General features: G+C 42.0%; 2 protein-coding genes across 2 annotated transcripts in view; both read right to left on the bottom strand.

Annotated features, from left to right (window-relative positions):
- The window catches only part of rbpja (recombination signal binding protein for immunoglobulin kappa J region a), a 19,219-nt gene extending 14,493 nt beyond the window's left edge, over window positions 1-4,726 (bottom strand). The window contains exons 1-8 of the mRNA XM_017425699.3: window positions 4,595-4,726; window positions 3,934-3,972; window positions 2,205-2,300; window positions 1,896-2,061; window positions 806-980; window positions 580-717; window positions 383-495; window positions 151-291 (exon numbers count right to left, since the gene is read on the bottom strand). Coding sequence (XP_017281188.1) covers window positions 151-291; window positions 383-495; window positions 580-717; window positions 806-980; window positions 1,896-2,061; window positions 2,205-2,300; window positions 3,934-3,972; window positions 4,595-4,614 — 888 coding nt within the window. The 5' untranslated portion in view covers window positions 4,615-4,726. The remainder of the gene's footprint in view (window positions 1-150; window positions 292-382; window positions 496-579; window positions 718-805; window positions 981-1,895; window positions 2,062-2,204; window positions 2,301-3,933; window positions 3,973-4,594) is intronic.
- Window positions 4,727-5,107: 381 nt separating this feature from the next.
- Window positions 5,108-16,920, bottom strand: hgsnat (heparan-alpha-glucosaminide N-acetyltransferase). The gene is made up of 18 exons (XM_017425788.3): window positions 16,338-16,920; window positions 15,538-15,653; window positions 15,334-15,449; window positions 13,843-13,961; window positions 13,690-13,759; window positions 13,297-13,366; window positions 12,029-12,129; window positions 11,705-11,781; window positions 11,102-11,132; window positions 10,351-10,511; window positions 10,035-10,150; window positions 9,799-9,920; window positions 8,428-8,554; window positions 8,245-8,331; window positions 8,048-8,125; window positions 7,390-7,460; window positions 6,585-6,697; window positions 5,108-6,448 (listed from the first exon to the last, which is right to left on the bottom strand). The coding sequence occupies exons 1-18, from the start codon at window positions 16,516-16,518 to the stop codon at window positions 6,267-6,269; spliced, it is 1,938 nt and encodes a 645-aa protein (XP_017281277.1). The 5' UTR covers window positions 16,519-16,920; the 3' UTR covers window positions 5,108-6,266.
- Window positions 16,921-17,040: the final 120 nt, after the last annotated feature.

Here is a 17,040-nt window from a genome sequence, read left to right as displayed (position 1 = left end):
AAATCCTTACAAAAACAATAGGGTTCCCTGCTCCGCTGGGAGCAGGCGAACGGCCATGCCTTGCATTGGCCGCCCGCTTGCTTCCGCGGGCTTGGAACCCTAATAAATAAACAAATATGTATCGGTGTGTAAAGGGATGTCTCTGCCCACCTGGAACTGGATGATCCTCTCCTGTGACAGGCACAGATACATACTGTCTGTATCTTTCAGGTAGAAGGCACACTTGTGAAGCTGCGACACTGGATCATCTGCATCCAGTAAGGCGGCTTGTTTGTCCACTTTGCGAATGATCTTAAAGAAAGAGCGGCAAAAAATGATCAGACAAAAATGTAAGTGTACACAGTACCAGAAAACAAAGCTTGTGCTTTCCTATTTCACATACCAGTCTGGGTAGAGCCATGCCAGTGACTGAACAGACCAACTTCACCGTCTGGCCGTAGTGAATGTAGCCATCTCTCACAGCAAACTCCTCCCCCTCAGACTCATCATCATCCACTGAACAAAATGCAACAATAAGAACTGTTTGTCATAAGGAAAAAATGGGAGAAAATAACCAGATAAAATAAAGTTATGACTCACAGAGATGGATGTAGAAGGCTCCCCACTGTTGAGAGCTGGCGTGAAAGCTGCCCCCCTCCACATGAAGGTACCTGGTGCTTACAGTCTGGGAGCGCAGGCGGTTGAACAAGGCCACCTTAGTGCCAGATGCTATGCACACTGTGAAGAAAGAGCCAAACCGTAAAGTGAAACCAGAACCCCCTCTTTAAAAAAAAGAAAAGAAATGAAAGCGAGGCGTGCGACTCACAATCGGCGTTTTTCAACGACTGTTTCTTCTTGGAGGGCTTGGAGATGACTTTGATCCTCTTGCTGAGGAAAAGTCCGATGTTGGAGCTGTTCCCGTATAACATCTTCACCGACAGCATGAAGTGCTTCCTTTTGTCCGAGTCGCTGATATACAGAGTCTTAGCTGTGCAGAAGTTCTACCACAGGGAAAAAGGGTTTTGTGCAAGGATGCACAATTAGTAAGCTTCTCTTTTATTCCCTTCTTATGTCTTTTCAAACAACTACTTCCTTAAAGCTGCAGTAGGTAACTTTAAAAGAAAAAAAAAAAGCATTTTTTTTAGAAAAAAAAAAAAAGCATTTTTTTTTTTACATATTTGTTAAAACTGTCACTATGTCCTGAGAGTAGAATATGGGACAGATAATCTGTGACAAAATCAAGCTCCTCTGGCTCATCCAAGTGGACCTAATGCCATTTGCAGAAATACACAGTGCCAGGTCAGAAACAACCAATAAGAGCCAGGAGGAGGGTCTTAGCAGTGTCAATCATGCTTGCGTACACGCTGCTCACACCCTTTAGTGCAGTGGTCTCCAATCCTGGTCCTGGAGGGCCACCATCCTGCATGTTTTCCTTGTTTCCCTGCTCCAACACACCTGATTCAGTGGTTAAATTACCTCTTCATGTCCTGCAGAAGCCTGATAATCATCCATTGATTTAAATCAGGTGTGTTGGAGCAGAGGAGCAAGTAAAACATGCAAGATAGTGCCCCTTGAGGACCAGGATTGGACACCCCTGCTTTAGTGTGTACCGTCATTTAAGCTCAAGATTGCCAGTGTGCTGCAGCTGTGCTGATGGTGGAGAAACAACCTAACGTTACAGAAAAAACTGCGAATTTCTCGAGTGGCACCTGCTCAGAAAACAAAGAAAAGTAAACAGAAGAAGACCTGCACGTTCACGGCAGGAGGAGCTGAGGAGGGAGGGCTGGAGCGCAGCAGAGAGCAAGGGGGAGGGACCTGTAAGGTGCGCTTGTTCAAGTTTTCAGGCTAAGTCCACGGTTTTCTCAGAACTCCCTACTGCAGCTTTACCAGGAAAACTGCTGGAAACGTGTGCCCACCTTTCCCTCCAGGTAGAGTTGCTGCATCTCTTGCTCGCTGTTCCCAATCCCGATGAACGGATACGGCTGGGCCTCCTGCTCCGTGTAACCGTCCTTCTCCAGTTTTTCGGATTTCTTCTGCCAGCCAGTCCCCATCAGATACACACACGGGGGAGGGCAGAAAAACCTAATCGATACAAGCACAAGTCAAAAAGGGGGAAAAAAACCACAAAAACAAGCCAAACCTTCCAAACATCCATTTTGAGTTGAGGTGTTTTCTTTGTAAACACGCATTCAGGCACACTCAGCACTCAGATTTGAATCACAAACCTTTTCTCGTTGCCATATGACTTTTGCGCAACTTTGGCATGCAGTATGAGCACTGTTTGATCATGTCTCTCCTTTAAGTAGTTCCTCATGGCCTCCCTGGAATTAAGAGGAGACAAGTATTAACACCTCAGAAGAGCCACGCGTCGAAAAGTCCGGCCTCTTTCAGCTCCAGGCTTTTACTTATCAGGACACGATCAGAACGATCTGGTCTTCAGCAGGTTCTGAAATCATTCAAATCTAACATCAAGTGTACGAAAACACACTGCAGATTCCATCATATTAGATATAAATTAAGCCAAAAGGCTGTGTGTGGGAAAACTAAGTGCAGCCCCATGATTTAGTAGCTCGTAGTACCTCCCTGAGCAGCAATAACTCTCAGTAGAGGTTTTCGGTTCGACTTTATCAGTCTCACATGGTTGTGGAGGAATTTTGGCCTGCTCTTCTTTACAGCTTTGTTTTAGCTCAGTGAAGTTTGTGGATATTTGTTGTTTTTTTTTACAGCTCTCCTAAGATCCCACGCAAGCATTTCAGTCAGGGTAAGGTCTGGACTTTGATTGGGTCGTTGCAACATCTGTTGTAGACCGACTGCTGCGTTTGGGATCGTGGTCCCGCTGCACGACACAATTTCGGCCAACATTTAGGATGTCACAGAGATGGCCTCACGTTTGACTCTACAGAGGATTTTGCTCGTCGACTCAACGATTGCAAAGTGCCCAGGTCGCTGTAAAACAAGCCCACATCATCATCCTTCCTCCACCGTGCTCGACAGTCAGGATGAGGTGTTTTTGTTGATATGCTGCTTTAGGGTTTTTAAATCAAACATGGTGCTGTGAATTATGAGCTGCACAATATATTGCAAATTTATTGTCGGCGCAATCTCAATATGGCAAAGAACTGCAGTAAATATTGACCCATTACATTCCAAGTTCCATGCATTCATGCTAATAATCAGATCTGGTCAATCCAACGGACTTGCCTGGCCTTCATGCCCACACCTGGTTTTGATAAAAGTGGCGAAGGAAGAGAAAGCGAGGAGTGAGAAAAATGTGGTGTTATCGCAACTGATATTGTCGTCGCAACATTAAATAATAATGTGGCTACTTTGGTCTCCTCTGTCCAAAGAACATTGTTCCAGAAATGTTGTGGTTCATTCGGTTGCAGCTTTGCAAAGTTGTCCTGCTACGTTACTTCCAAACAAGCCACACTTACTCAGTCTTCTTCTAATCCTCCTGTCATGAGCGTTAACATTTAATACGCTAACTGCGGCCTGGAGAGTCTGAGATGCAGCTCTCTGAGTTTTTTTTTTTTTTTTGCAATCTCGCTGAGCATTGAACGGTCTGACCTTGGGGCAAATTTGCCAAGGAGTGTTTTCCACATGTGAATCCTCCTCCTCACTGCAACAATATTGGACTCCTAACCGTTTGGGAATGACCTTTGACCCTTCCCAGATTGGTGGGCTGCAACAGTTGCTTCTCTAGGATCATTGCTGATGCCTTCCCACCTTGGCGCTGTGTTACCGCACACACACACACCTTAAGGCTCCAGACCAGCACAACCGATAACTAAATCAATCCATGGTGGAATCTGCTGTGTGGTTTTGTACACTTGTAGTCAGATTTAAATCGTTTTAGAAGCAGAGGGTGGACCATTATTAAGTCTTGAGCTTCCAAAGCAGCTGTAAAGGTACTTAATAATATGTTTTGGGAGAGATTCCCTGCAGGTCTCTTACCTCGTTAAACGCTGAGGCTGATACTGCTCACTAAACTTCCTGCAAAACAAAAACATCAGGGTTCGTTGTATTTACGCATGATGGTTTTACAGCAGAAATACAAACAATCTCTCCAACACAAACACGCTTTCCTCCACTGGACAGCTTTATTGTGAAGTAAGATTATCAGGCAATGTCACGTTTAAAATAGCTCCATCACAGCTATGAGAACAGGTCGTTTTTCTCTGCTTTAGATCAGCTCTGAATATGAACTTCAGCGTCGCAGCTACAGGCAATTCAATGATTAATCGAGTCTGAAGTTATTCAATTTTGCGACAGAAATTAACGGAAGTTGCTAAAGCTTTTAAAAATCAACGACGTAATAGACGTAGACTAGCGTCGGACAAAATGTGTTCACCTGACTAAAATGTTTTGTTTTTGTACTAATGAGCAACTCGTCGGGCGTTTAGTGGAAGAAAAACTGCACACTACGGAGAAATAGTTTTGCCAACATGACCCCACATTGAGCTCCAAGATACGACTGCGACGGGTAAACAACAAGGCAAGCGGGTTTAAAACTACAAACACGTCGCTCGGAAACGTCCACTACGGAACAATGCTTCACTTTACGAAAAAAATATATAATTTTTAACAACCATATGCTCCGAATTTCAGCACTCACCCCGTTACAACGGGCGCCATCTTCCAAATTACTCGCACCCCCCTTACGGGGAAAAAAAAAATCCAACAATCGCGAGATCCCTCCCCCAAGCTTTCACTGAAGCTAACCGCACAACATGTGTGTGTGTGTGTGTGTGTGAGTGTGAGAGAGTGTGTTTGGGAGGAGGGGGGAGTGATCTCTGACGGGCAAAAGGGTGAGAAGAAGGGGAGGGCGGGGGGCGACAGAGGGCACACGCCAAAACAACAACCGTGGGAAAGTTACAAAGTCTCGCGAGAAGCGAAAAACTCTCACAGTAAACATGAATGGAAATAGCCCGGAAATATCGCGAGATTCAAGGGGAACCTTAACTGCAGATTTTTTCTTTTTTTTTTCCTCGCAGGGCACTTACACTGTAACTCGATTCCCACGCCTTATTGAGCAAGAAAACAGACTACACCTTTGACACACAACTGTATATACGTGTGTCTGTACGTTTTCAAGGAGGGGAAAAAAAAGACCTTAAAAAAACCAACCTTAATAAGAACATTTCTGAATTACCTTTATTAAACAGTCCCATTTTCAAATAATGCATATATTAATAACATGTATAAAAGTTTGACAAAATATCCGATCAGTTTAGACAAAATAAGATGAGCAATTGTGCCAAAAGATCTGAGAGTGTTTAATTAATAACATATTTGAAAATGATTCTCCAAAAATGTGATAGTGTTTATTATAAAAAAAAGATGCACATATATTGCACTGCTTCGATGGCAGTGGGGGGATATATATATATAAAAAATAAACAGTATTTTAAAACACCTTAATCAAACCACTGTATGTGGAAAAATACAGTAAAAGTCTACAAATTCCTGATAAACCTGTCAACCAAATAGCTAGCAAACATTTGGCAAGACAAAAAGTCAATCGATTATTTTAGGGAAGAAAAAAAAAACACTGACATAAGCCTATGTAAAGGCACATGTCTGATGCAATTTAAAAAGCAGTTCAGTGACTGAAAACTTGCTTTAAAAGAAAATAAGAAAAAAGCAAAAAACAGTAAATAGGTTCTTTGGTGTTTCAGCATTGATCAAAAATGTGAAACAAGCAGCTTGATGAAGGTTTTAAGTCACCTGAAATGCACCTTTTCCCACTACAAAACAACAACAACAACAAAAAGAAAACATTAATAGGAGAGGGACCCAAATCAGAGTGAAATATGTCAACAAGAAGCACAGAGCAGTTACAGTAAAATGATTAAACCAACACAAAAAGAGATACTTGTTTGTAAGACGCTACTTTTATCTTTTGACAAAATGATTCAATCCCTGCTCTTGTTTTTTTTAGTGGGACATCACTCCACCTAAAAAGGCAGTGGGTCTTGCCTCAAAAGTCAAAGGAAGTCAAAAGGGGCTTCTTAAACAACTGCAACACCCCACTTTTGTAGTGCTTCATGTAATTAAATGATAAACATTTTAATTTTTTTTAATGCTATAAAATTTACCTGAGTCAGTAAATATTGTTTATGGTTTGGCACGTCGATGGCTGTTCACTAAAAGAGGAGGGGAAAAAAAAAAGGTGCAATTTGAGAGAAAAAAAACAAACTTTCTAAGTGTTTTTAGATTATAGCTCCAGCAATTCTGAGGTAAACAATGTCTGTATTTGCTGTGCATTATTTCAGTGAACTCGTCCTCTAGATTTTCCAGAACACCTTCTTCCTGTAGAGTATGTAGGAGATGAAGACCCAACAGGCTGTGGCCACGAGGTTTTGGATGAGGTGCTCCTTGTGCGACTGGCTGTTGGCCATGCGCCAGCGGAAAGGGAAGTACTCCTGGAACACTTCGTGGCCCACGTACACAAGAATGGAGTTCATACCTGAAAATTTGACGCAGTCAAAAACTCAGAACTCGTTTCTCGGACTCGTTCATTTCACTCTTACAGGGTGCAGCCTAAAACCTAAAACAACTGCATTAAACAAACAAAGGAAAAAAAGAAAAGGTTCAGTGCTCACCGGGGTAGTAGAAAGGCGCCCCAGACCACCACTTCTTCACATCGACTGTGTAGAAGACCAGCACCAGCAGCACGAAGGCAAAGCAAGCCATGGTTGTCACATAGGACAGCGACCTTGAGGTGAAGAAAACTAGACATTATTTTAAATACTCTAGAGCAAATGTTTAGCTCAGTACATTTATTTTACCATTCATGTCATGAGCTGCCATTATTCCAAAGATATCCAACAACCTTTCTTACATCTGTCCTTGTTCTTGTTCTTGTTAGGCTACTTTTAACCAAATCACAAGACAACATATGCCTTATATAATAGACAAAACCGTTTACAGTTTAAAGCCAAAATAAAGCTCCCCTTAAACCCGTGTCTGAGCTTCCTCCTCTTGTGCAGTAGATATAACAATTTGAAATTAATTGTACACAGTATGAGTTTTGTATCGTGTTTACTGTTACAACATCAATCTAAGTAAAGAAAGAAATGACAGAAAACATACTAAAACAGTACTCACTGCGATGCATGATTTTAAACATAAGGTTTACCCTGAATTATATCAAATAGTGCAGTTTGAAAGAGTTTACTCCAGTAGTACTACAGATATAATGAAATGTGGGTATGCACTCAATGTAAACAAAGCATTTGACTGAATACGATGAAAACCATGTGGAGGCTCGAGTCAAGTAAACAAATCTGCATCTTCTATTAGACCGGTAAATTTAACGTTTGACCTATTTTCATTCACTTCAGCTCTTTCTTTAGGTAACAATAATAACTCTTCTGCAACAGTGAACAGGGAAAGTGCAAACCTTACCACAGGTTCTTGTTAACAGGAATGAAACCCTGGTCTCTGGAACATTTGGTCAAAATGGCTGATATGACTCCCTGTATGGCACAAGAGATTGTATTAATAGATCAGAAAATTAAAAAAACAAAACAAAGCAGACCGGGACATAAACATTTTAACAGAATGAGAAGTTTCAGAAATGTAACACTTTAAAGCTTTTCAACACTTCTGCACATTAATAATCATGGACTAATAACCTACATTAACCTCCCTGTGTGTGATGTTTTGGTTATGTTGCCTCTGCTGACTGTTGTCTCACACACTAACACACTTTCTTCAGCTCCTCTGTGTTGTTTCGATCTGACCCAGCCTTGAAAGCACTCTGACCCAGACACTTTTATCAAACCCGATGCAAGCAACACACATTAGTCAAAGGCCGAACTGAGGACCACGCATCCCACGTGTTTCAACGCTCTTGCGTCTGAGCCTAAACTTAATGAAGGAATAGTTTGGGTCTTTTAAAGTGATGATCTGTCAGGGCTCAGAGTGTCATCAGTGAGAAACATCACAAGTCAAATGCAAAAATAAGGAGTGGAAAAAACGTTTTGTGATGCACAGTCACTGTGAACACTGTTCAAATGCTACAGAAGCCATTAGATTTTATACACAAAGCAAGCCGGCTTACCAGAAAGAGAGCCCATATGAGAAACCTTGAAATAATACTTCTAGGGAAATCTCGGTAGTGTAAGATTATCTTTCCAGCCTGAGGACAATCAGATCATGTAAGTTATTACCAACAATGCAATGGTTCCAGTGGTTTAATTCATTATCAGGTTTATTATTGGAGACAATACTAAAAAAAAAAAAAAAGCCATTACAAACCTGTAATCCAAGAAAAGTCATGAGGATAGAGTTGATGCTGCCCAGAACACCCTCTGGATCGTACGGCGTGTTAGTTGCATAAACCACCTGAATGTCAGAGTGACAGCCACCGTAAACAACGTTAGCAAAACTGTGGAAGGGCCAGCCGAACAGGAAACTCATGAGCAAAGACGCTCCACCAACCCGTGACGAGGGAGCCTGATAAATGTGCTTCTCTGTCAGCAGCCAGCGGTCAACGAAACCAGCAGCTCCGCCGGTGCAGTTGGCGTAGAGGCCCATGTCCCCGATCCCGCCTGGACCCAGGTAACCCCTGCGGTGAAACGGCACACGGAGCCAGAGTTACTGACGGCACCGACAGGTTGAGGTTAAGACACACTAAAGGTCAATAAAAACTTAGGCAGGATTTTGTCAGCTCGAAATTTGATTGTGCACATTCATTATCGCTCGACGCAGAGCAATAATAAAACGATAATGTGTCTGTCTGTGTCTGTTTGCATGTCTGTTCGTTTGGTTGTTCTGTTAGCAAAATATTTCCTGAAATAAATACATTTTAATGAAACTTCTAGAAAGCAATCACTGAATATACATCTACAACTGATTAACTTTTCTAGTCAATCCAATTCTCGATGACCTCTACAGCTAATCAACCTTATAATCTATAAAAATATTTATAACTCAGACAGTTTTATAGATTATAAACTAATATTTACGGCTGTAGAAGCTGAGACACAACCCCAATTTATGATCTGAACGCTAACTGACGGTGTAGACCTGTGTTTAAAACTTTGTCAAACTGTTGGAGTTAACGTTGTCTGTTTGTTAGCAAAATATCTCACAAACTACTGAATGGATTTCACTGGATGAACATTTATAAATGATCACCTTTCAGAACCAATCCAATTCAAGATGGACATCACTGCCAACTGACTTAAAAACAAATAAACAAACAAACAAACAAACCCATAATGGGCTATAATTCAGTCAATTTTGGAGATGTTGAGTTAAAATTTGGTGTGGTCATTCGCAGCACATACTCTAACTGCTACTCATTGTGCAACATGTTTGGTTAAAATTTTAGCATTAATATGGTGTCAGCCCAGTTTGTTAGCAAAATATCTCACGAACCATTGGGTGGATTTTGGAGTCAATCTAATGCAAGATGACCGCCACAGGCATTTGACCTCAGCAAACAAAAGTGGCTCTAAATAAGTCAGTTTTACAGACACCGAGCTAAATGTTTGATGTGGTAGTAGCTGAGAGTCATTCACAACAAATACTGTGAGCGCAACATCTTGTGATATTGTTTGAGATAGTGCATGACTTTACTTTCAAGGTTCGGCCAAAACGGCTACAAATCCATCATTTTTCAGTATAAGGTGATCTTAATCTAAAACTCTGGAATGAAAAGAGGTGTGGTTAAAAAAAATGACACGGGCCTTTAATTTGTTCAGTATTTGCTCGAGTATTTGTTTAGTTTCTAATTTCAAAGTAAATATTTGTCAGAGGTGAGAAGAAAGTTGAACTTGTCTTTAATGCTATGGAGCAATAACTCACGTAGGGCAGTCTGGAACAGGAAGAAGAAAAGTGAGGAAGAGCCACAGGGCTTCCAGAAGGAGCACACACAACCAGGCTGGCCAGTACAGCAAGACGTCAAGTCCAGGAGCCCACCAGGCGTCCTACAAGACAGACCCCCCCCACCCCCCTCAATCAAACACTCAGAACAAAAAACACATGTTAATGTTTATTAAGACAAGCTAAAACTTGATGGGAAAATTGAGCTTTTAACTAACTGTCGGGAGGATGTCAAGATGCCCCTTCGCCACCATCAAGTCCAGACTGGCTACGACCAAGTATGACCAGGCTAGACGCTGCAACACACCGGGGATCCGCAAGTTGTCCCAAGATACTGTAGAGTTAAAAAAAACAAAAGAACAGAATGAAGATGTGTTGCAGACACAGGCAGGGACACGCCAAGAAACAAAACCAGCCAGACAAGAGAGCACACGCTCCAAACATCCGAACTATTTCACAGAAAGTGATCCTATCCGTCCGTCTGAAGGGCTTCAGGTGTCACGGAGAGCAATAACAGAATGGGTTGGGCCTCACGTGGTCCCTGGCAGTAGCTGGGATTAATGATGAAGACGCCGATGAGGAAGAGAAGGGCGCTTCTCCACATGACTTTCCTGAGCAGAGACAAGCGGCTCGAGCCCGCGCGCAGCAGGGAGTTGACGGAGAGCGCGATGGACGTGCCCATGATGAACACGAACCTGGAGGAGGAGGAGAACGCAGCGCGTGAGAAAACAAGACAAGAAGAGAAGGAATCGGATCGAGCTTAAAAAGAAAATAAATAAATAAAAAGAATCACAGAGGAACGAGATCCAGAGTCAGTCAGGTTTGGATAACAGAAATGTAATGCAGCACATTCAGGCTTTGCTATTCTGGCTAAATTTCACTGAATAACTGAAAAGCACAGAGCCTCCCATGCCTCATAAGATGAAATAAAAAAATAAATAAATAAATAACTGGAGGTCATAAAAATCCATTTCCTCAGTTTAGGAAACCATACACATGAATTTGCAATAACACTGGTGTCTATGTGCAGATTATATTATATTCATTTTCAGCTTGGGTTAGGAAACAGCAGTAAAAACAAACAGGAAGTGAAACAAGGATTTGCAGCCCTAACTATGATTTATTACTCATTCTTAAACAAAATATCTGTTTAGCATTTTTATGCTTTAAGGGTGAACGAAATTCTTAGAACCTGTGTTTTTACTTCAAACCATGGTGGGCTCTGCAGAAAATGCTATGGCAAAAAAAACAAACTGTTATTAAGAAAGGTTTAAAGTGATCTTACCAAGGAAATACAAGATCTGCAACTGTAAGACCTGTGAGAACGACAAGCAACAAATAATATAATGAAACAACCGCCACAATACCTAATTCAAGTCTGCATTTAAAGCTCTGTGAAGAGTGAGTACCGTGTTTTCCGGACTATGAGGCGCACTTAAAAGCCTTCAATTTTCTCAAAAAACAACAGTGCGCCTTCTAATCCGGAGCGCCTTATATATGTAAGAAGTCGTGATGTTTTAGTACGACTTTGGTTAAACTACAAAGCTGCACTGCTTGCAGCATATAGGCTCAGTTATAGTTGACGCTTACGTCGGTGCAGTATTCTCCGTGAGTTTTGAACCGTTTGATTATCTCTGTGATATCTCATAGAGGGATCATATAAATGCTGATACAGGCGAACCAGCTCCGCTAGAGCACCGAAATCATTTTGAACGGAGCGCTAAGTTACAAAAACTGAGAGGTGCACGCGCCTTATAGCACTTTATATATGACAAAAGTTTAAAAATGGACCTTTCATTGACAGTGCGTCTTATAATCCTGTGCGCCCTGTAGTGCGGAAAATACAGTAAGCTCATAAAAACTCAAAATGGAACAGATCGGGGCTCACCATTCCAGCTTGAATGTCTGAAGAACCAGTATCGTCCTCCCCCATAGTTCACAAACACCATAATAACCAAGGAGAAACTGTAGGGGGGAAAAAATAAAGTGATACATCAAAACATAATAAATAAAGCTAAATGATGCACTTTGTAGAGGAGCGGGGTCAAAACAGTGCACTCATCTTATCTTCATAATATGTAGGAGCGCATGAATAGGAGACTACTCCAGCGTTACAAAGTGTCCCATTATTGTACGAGCCACAGAAAGCAAAGAGTAACTAAGTTACTGCTGAGTGGACCGAGCTGGTCGGACAGACAGGAGCGGGTCTCACCCTCTGAATGTGTCCAGAGACCGAAGCCTCCTGTTGGGGCCGGGCGAGGGAGGGAGGATGTTGTCATTGACCAGTGTCTCTATCCGAGGGTAACCCAGCTCCTGGAGGATTAAAAGAAAGCTGGATATTAACTTTGTTCTCTTAAAAGCAAAGACTTACGGGTTTTAACCACTAAAATAAATAAAAGTCACAGACGCAAACCTCAAATGTAGCAAACCCCAAATGATAAAGATGACACTTCATTTCTGACTTTGATGTCATGAAAATGTCACAATAGTTTAATGTTTCCTAAAAAAGCAATATATGCAGTGGTTCCTTTAGGTTTACGGTTTCTTTTTAGTGGTGGTGGGATTGGATGGACACTTAAAGGAATCCTGGTGTTCATCTGTGCCTATCCATCTCATCTATCTGCCCATTTACTGTATTTATTTATAGACATACGTACATAAATTATAGGGGTGTAACAGTACCCCTAAGTACGGTTTGGTACAACAAGAAAGAGAAACGAATGCCAAACCGCTACCCCCACCCCTCAGACATTAACTCTCTCAGAAGGAGGAACAGAAAAAAAACATCCTCATTATTAAGAAGGGTCATATACAGCAAGGTAACGTTTCTCAACTAGCAAATTTCCTTTTTTTTCTTATTTACAAATCATTTTCTATCCAATAAAGTCGTTTTTTTCCCCTCCGATTTGAACCTCACAGGCCACGTGTCACACAGAAAGTTGGACAAACTCCAGTAAAGGTTTCTCTTAAGAAAATGTTACTAAATAAATGTTTTAGTGTTCGCTTCAGTAATCTGACCCAGACAGAACACGCCTGAGTGTGAAAATACAAACTAAATGAAACATGCAACACGAAAACGTCTCAGCCAGCTGAAGGCTAGTGTGAGAGAATGAGGCTTAGTATCGGGGATATTGAATAAATATACAAATGGTTTACCCCGGTACCTTTCAAAGTGACGGTTACATGATAAACTTGCTGACCCCTCCCGTCTCCCTCCGCTGCAGCTGTCAGTGATCAGCAGCATCACAGAGCTTTGAATTAAACAGGCAGGTCTTCAAGCTCCTGAGTGTTATTCTGAAGCAGCCAGGCTTAGATAGCATCTTCCCCTGCTTATTTATTTATTTTTTTCCCCTCCTGTCGTGACTGTCAGTAAAATGTCTGCCGGTGAGCGTGCTCGCCTATGTGTGTCCGCATCAAAACAGAACGGTTGGGGAAACACTGACACCGGTGTGGTTTTCAAAAAATTCCCCAAACACTTACAGAATTGATGAGTCTTTCCGTCTCCATGGAACTGCTGACTCTGAGGATGAGACGCCGTACAGCGCCAAGCCTGGCCAAGAAATATTACACCATTTTAGTGATACTTCAACAGGAGTACACACCTGACTTACTCAAGGTACAAGTACTCCTCCCAGGTTTGAGAGATCTACACAAATGTCTGCTACAGCACTGCAAAGATTTGACTGGAAAATGTTTCGAGTCTAACAGTAAATCAAGGCTAACTAAGGCAACGTTCAGTTTATGACATCATGTAATATTAGCAATGTGTTGATCGTTTATACGTTAGCTAACACGACTACAACAGGGTAGATTATTGGAATGTGTCATATTACCAGATTAAACAAACAACAGCAACAAAATAAATAAACTCACTCTAATAATTTTGTTCCAATAACAAACACAAAGGCCAGTCCAACGAAGACGCAAAACGCCACCAGGATCGCTGTATGAAGAGAGAGCGGGGGACGTGAGTACAAACACGTCAGCGTGCGGAGGGGCCTGACAAAACGATCACGTGCTGCTCACGTATGTAGCTGTTCACAGGGCCCACGTCTGTCACTACGGAGCAGTTGTTCTGTGATGTGTGGTTCAGGCCCCTCATCCACAGAGAGTAGTTCCCATGCTCCCCGAAGTGGAACTGAACCCTGGGGGGGGAGAAAAAGATAATAATAAATAAACTCAGCCAAAACATGAGCCAGTCTGGGTATGATCTTTAAATAGCTTTATGCCGGTTGTCATTTAATTGTGTTTTTGTAATAGTCACTTAATAAATGCGCATTAACCTTTAAAAGATGTTGCTGTTTTTTTTTTAAACAAAGAAAACAAACTTATGTCCGATTAGCTGAGCTGTAATCTAATTGAGAATTTCACGCAGAACGCAACACTTATATAACTTCATTCTGGTGCATGGAAAATTAAAGGCCTAGCACTCCTTGAAGGTCCACCAACATTCATGGCAGAAAACTGTCTGACATCGAAAAGAGATGGAGTTCTACGTTCTCAGGTGACGTTGAGACGTGTCGGCACCGAGCGTATGATGTAGATGACTCTCAGCTACTAAAACGCCAAACGTTAGCTCAACATCCGTTAGATTTAAACAGTTATTGCCAGTTTTGTTGTCGGCTAACGTTGATTAGCTGTGTTGGCCATCTTGAAGAGGGGCGACTCCAAACGTTAATCAGTTGTAGACGCACACCTGGCGATTGCTTTCTGAAAGTTTCATTAAAATCCATCCAGTGGTTCATGAGATATTTTGCTAACAGAATGAAAGGTCGTACGCCAACAGTCAATGCCAAAGTTTTGAGCAAAAAATACCGCAATGTGTAGCGCTCAGAGTATATGTTGGGGACGACTATCAGCTACTGAAACAACAAATTTGAGCTTAACATCTGTAAATCTAGGTGAGGTAGAATGATTTTTATATTTTGTAAAGCCAGTTAACTGTGACAACCATCCTTTATTAGCTTGACTAAAAGCTAATGGGTTGTAGGCGTACAGCCAATGAACACTTTCTGCAAGTTTCATTAAAATCCATCCAGCGGTTCATGACATATTTTGCTAACAGACACAGTTGACTCCGACAGCGAATGACAAAGTTTTAAAAGCAGGTCGATTCGTGCTCAGAGTATGTCTCGGGGGCGAGTCTGAGCTACTAACCTGCCATGGTTTAGCTCAGTATTTGTGAAACTGACTGACTTTTTTTGTGTTTTCTAAGAACGCTGAGATGTGGCAGCCATCTTGAGTGGAGCTGACCCCAGAAGGTAAGTGGTTGTGGATGTGCGTTCAGCGATTACTTTCTGAGAGGTTCGTTAAAATCCATCAGGTGGCTCGCTGTGCTAAACACAAATAAATATACAGATCTCAGAGAAAAACTTCGCTCAGAGCAGTCGATTGGTAATTTAAATGAGACCTTCATGCTGGAATTAGAAGTTATGTGACTCAACCTTTGTTTCTTATAAACCCCCTCATTCTGATGCACGTAACAAAAAAGTGATTACGCTCATAAAATAAACCTACTTGCAGAGCTCCGCGGCTGAAGTGCTGTTGATCTGCAGCGTTATTTCATGCTGCGTGCTCACACGGAACGGCGAACTGGACCTCTCTGGTACCTCACCAAGCACCTGGTACAAACACTAGGAGACATAAAGGGACATAAAGGTCCAGATCAGAACTTCGTTTCCCCCATCATGCATGTGCACGAACTGCTGAGCACTGGCCTACCTTGTAGCAGAGCTCTGACGTCCAGGACACCAGCACAGGAGTGTTCAGCTCATTGTTGACTCTCAGAAGTGCTTCATCCATCTTCAGATCTGAGCGCTTAGGATGACTGAAGTCAGCTGGGGGGCAAAAATAAAAAATAAAAATCAGCAGATCAGATGAAACTCATGAACAAATCGAACCGACGTGGGCAGCCACTCTCTGTTCAGCTATTATTAACTAATCCTAAGCATAAAAACCTATTAAACTCTTAGCTGTGACTCCTGTTTATTATAAAAAGTGAACGCGCATGCGCAGAACATCGGCTTCCAAAGATCCGAGATCATATGACGCATTTAAAAAATAAAGACATGAAAAAATATAATTCATACCAAACCTTTGTAGGTAAAAAAAAAGACCAGTAAATGATACGGTCCGGAGGCGGAAAGCATGTGACAAGGCTGGGGTGAGTATGGCTGCACAGCTCGGCGGTCACATGCTGAGATCATCCAGAAACAAATCCCCTCCCAGAGGGAAGTTCAAACGTCTGGAGCTCGCCCCAAGCGCCGTCTTCTCCCGATTCTACATGCTAACTTGTAGTTAGCCACAAGCTAACAGCTCGGCTGACACATTTTACACAGTGGCGAATGTTTAGACGTTTTTACGTACGTAGTGTAGTAAAAAATAAATACAGAGATTTTTGTTATAGCAGTCTTGAAGCAACGTTGCTCAGTCAGCCGCAGGAGGCAGTATCCCGCCTTTGGTGTACTATACAACTAAAAGCAGGATACTTGCTTGACTTTATCAACATTTTCTTTACTTACGCGTAGAAACTTCAGCTGTCAGTGGCACCACGCAAACAGCTACTAGCAAAGCAATACTGGCCGCAACGAAATAAACATTATTCCTCTCTAGATGTCCCATGTCTTTCCGCTTCTCCGGCTTCCGTCTGACGACTGAGGAGGATCTGTGAGCCGAGTTTTCCTTTACTTTCCTTTTTGCCATAATAATAATAAAAAAAAAATCACTTCTTCGTCTTGAATTTGCGGCAGCGCAGACACTTCAAGGTGTAACACCGCCCTCTACAGGTGAAACGTAAAACTCCAAGGTTTTAAAGTTCACGTTTGAAAACAGCCTTGATGCATATAGGACCTGAATAACTAACTGCCTGTACAACTAAATGATGGTTCTTAAGTTGGCCAAGCATAGACTTAAAAGACAATTAACATTTTTCTACTTTTATTGTTCTGGCCACTTTTAGCTTTTAGCCAGCCTTTTAATAATTTTCGCTGCACATAGAAAATGTCCTCCTCCTGTGTGCTGTTCTTCCACTTAGGTCGGCAGGTGTCGCCTCTTTTAACATGAACATCCCGTGACCCAATCATGGAGCATGAGATGCGTCAGAGAGCCGGTTGCTATGGTAACATTTTCATAAAACCGGAGCGCTCAAATTAAATGGCTTAGCTCGTATTAGTATTGAAAAGCACGTTTCCCGATCACAGTCTGGCAGAGATTTGAAGGTCTTCA

Source organism: Kryptolebias marmoratus, linkage group LG3, assembly GCF_001649575.2.
Source record: "Kryptolebias marmoratus isolate JLee-2015 linkage group LG3, ASM164957v2, whole genome shotgun sequence".
In the NCBI taxonomy this organism is placed as follows: Eukaryota; Metazoa; Chordata; class Actinopteri; order Cyprinodontiformes; family Rivulidae; genus Kryptolebias; species Kryptolebias marmoratus.
The sequence above is the reverse complement of the archived record's forward strand: the minus strand, read 5'-3'. Positions and strand labels throughout refer to the sequence as shown.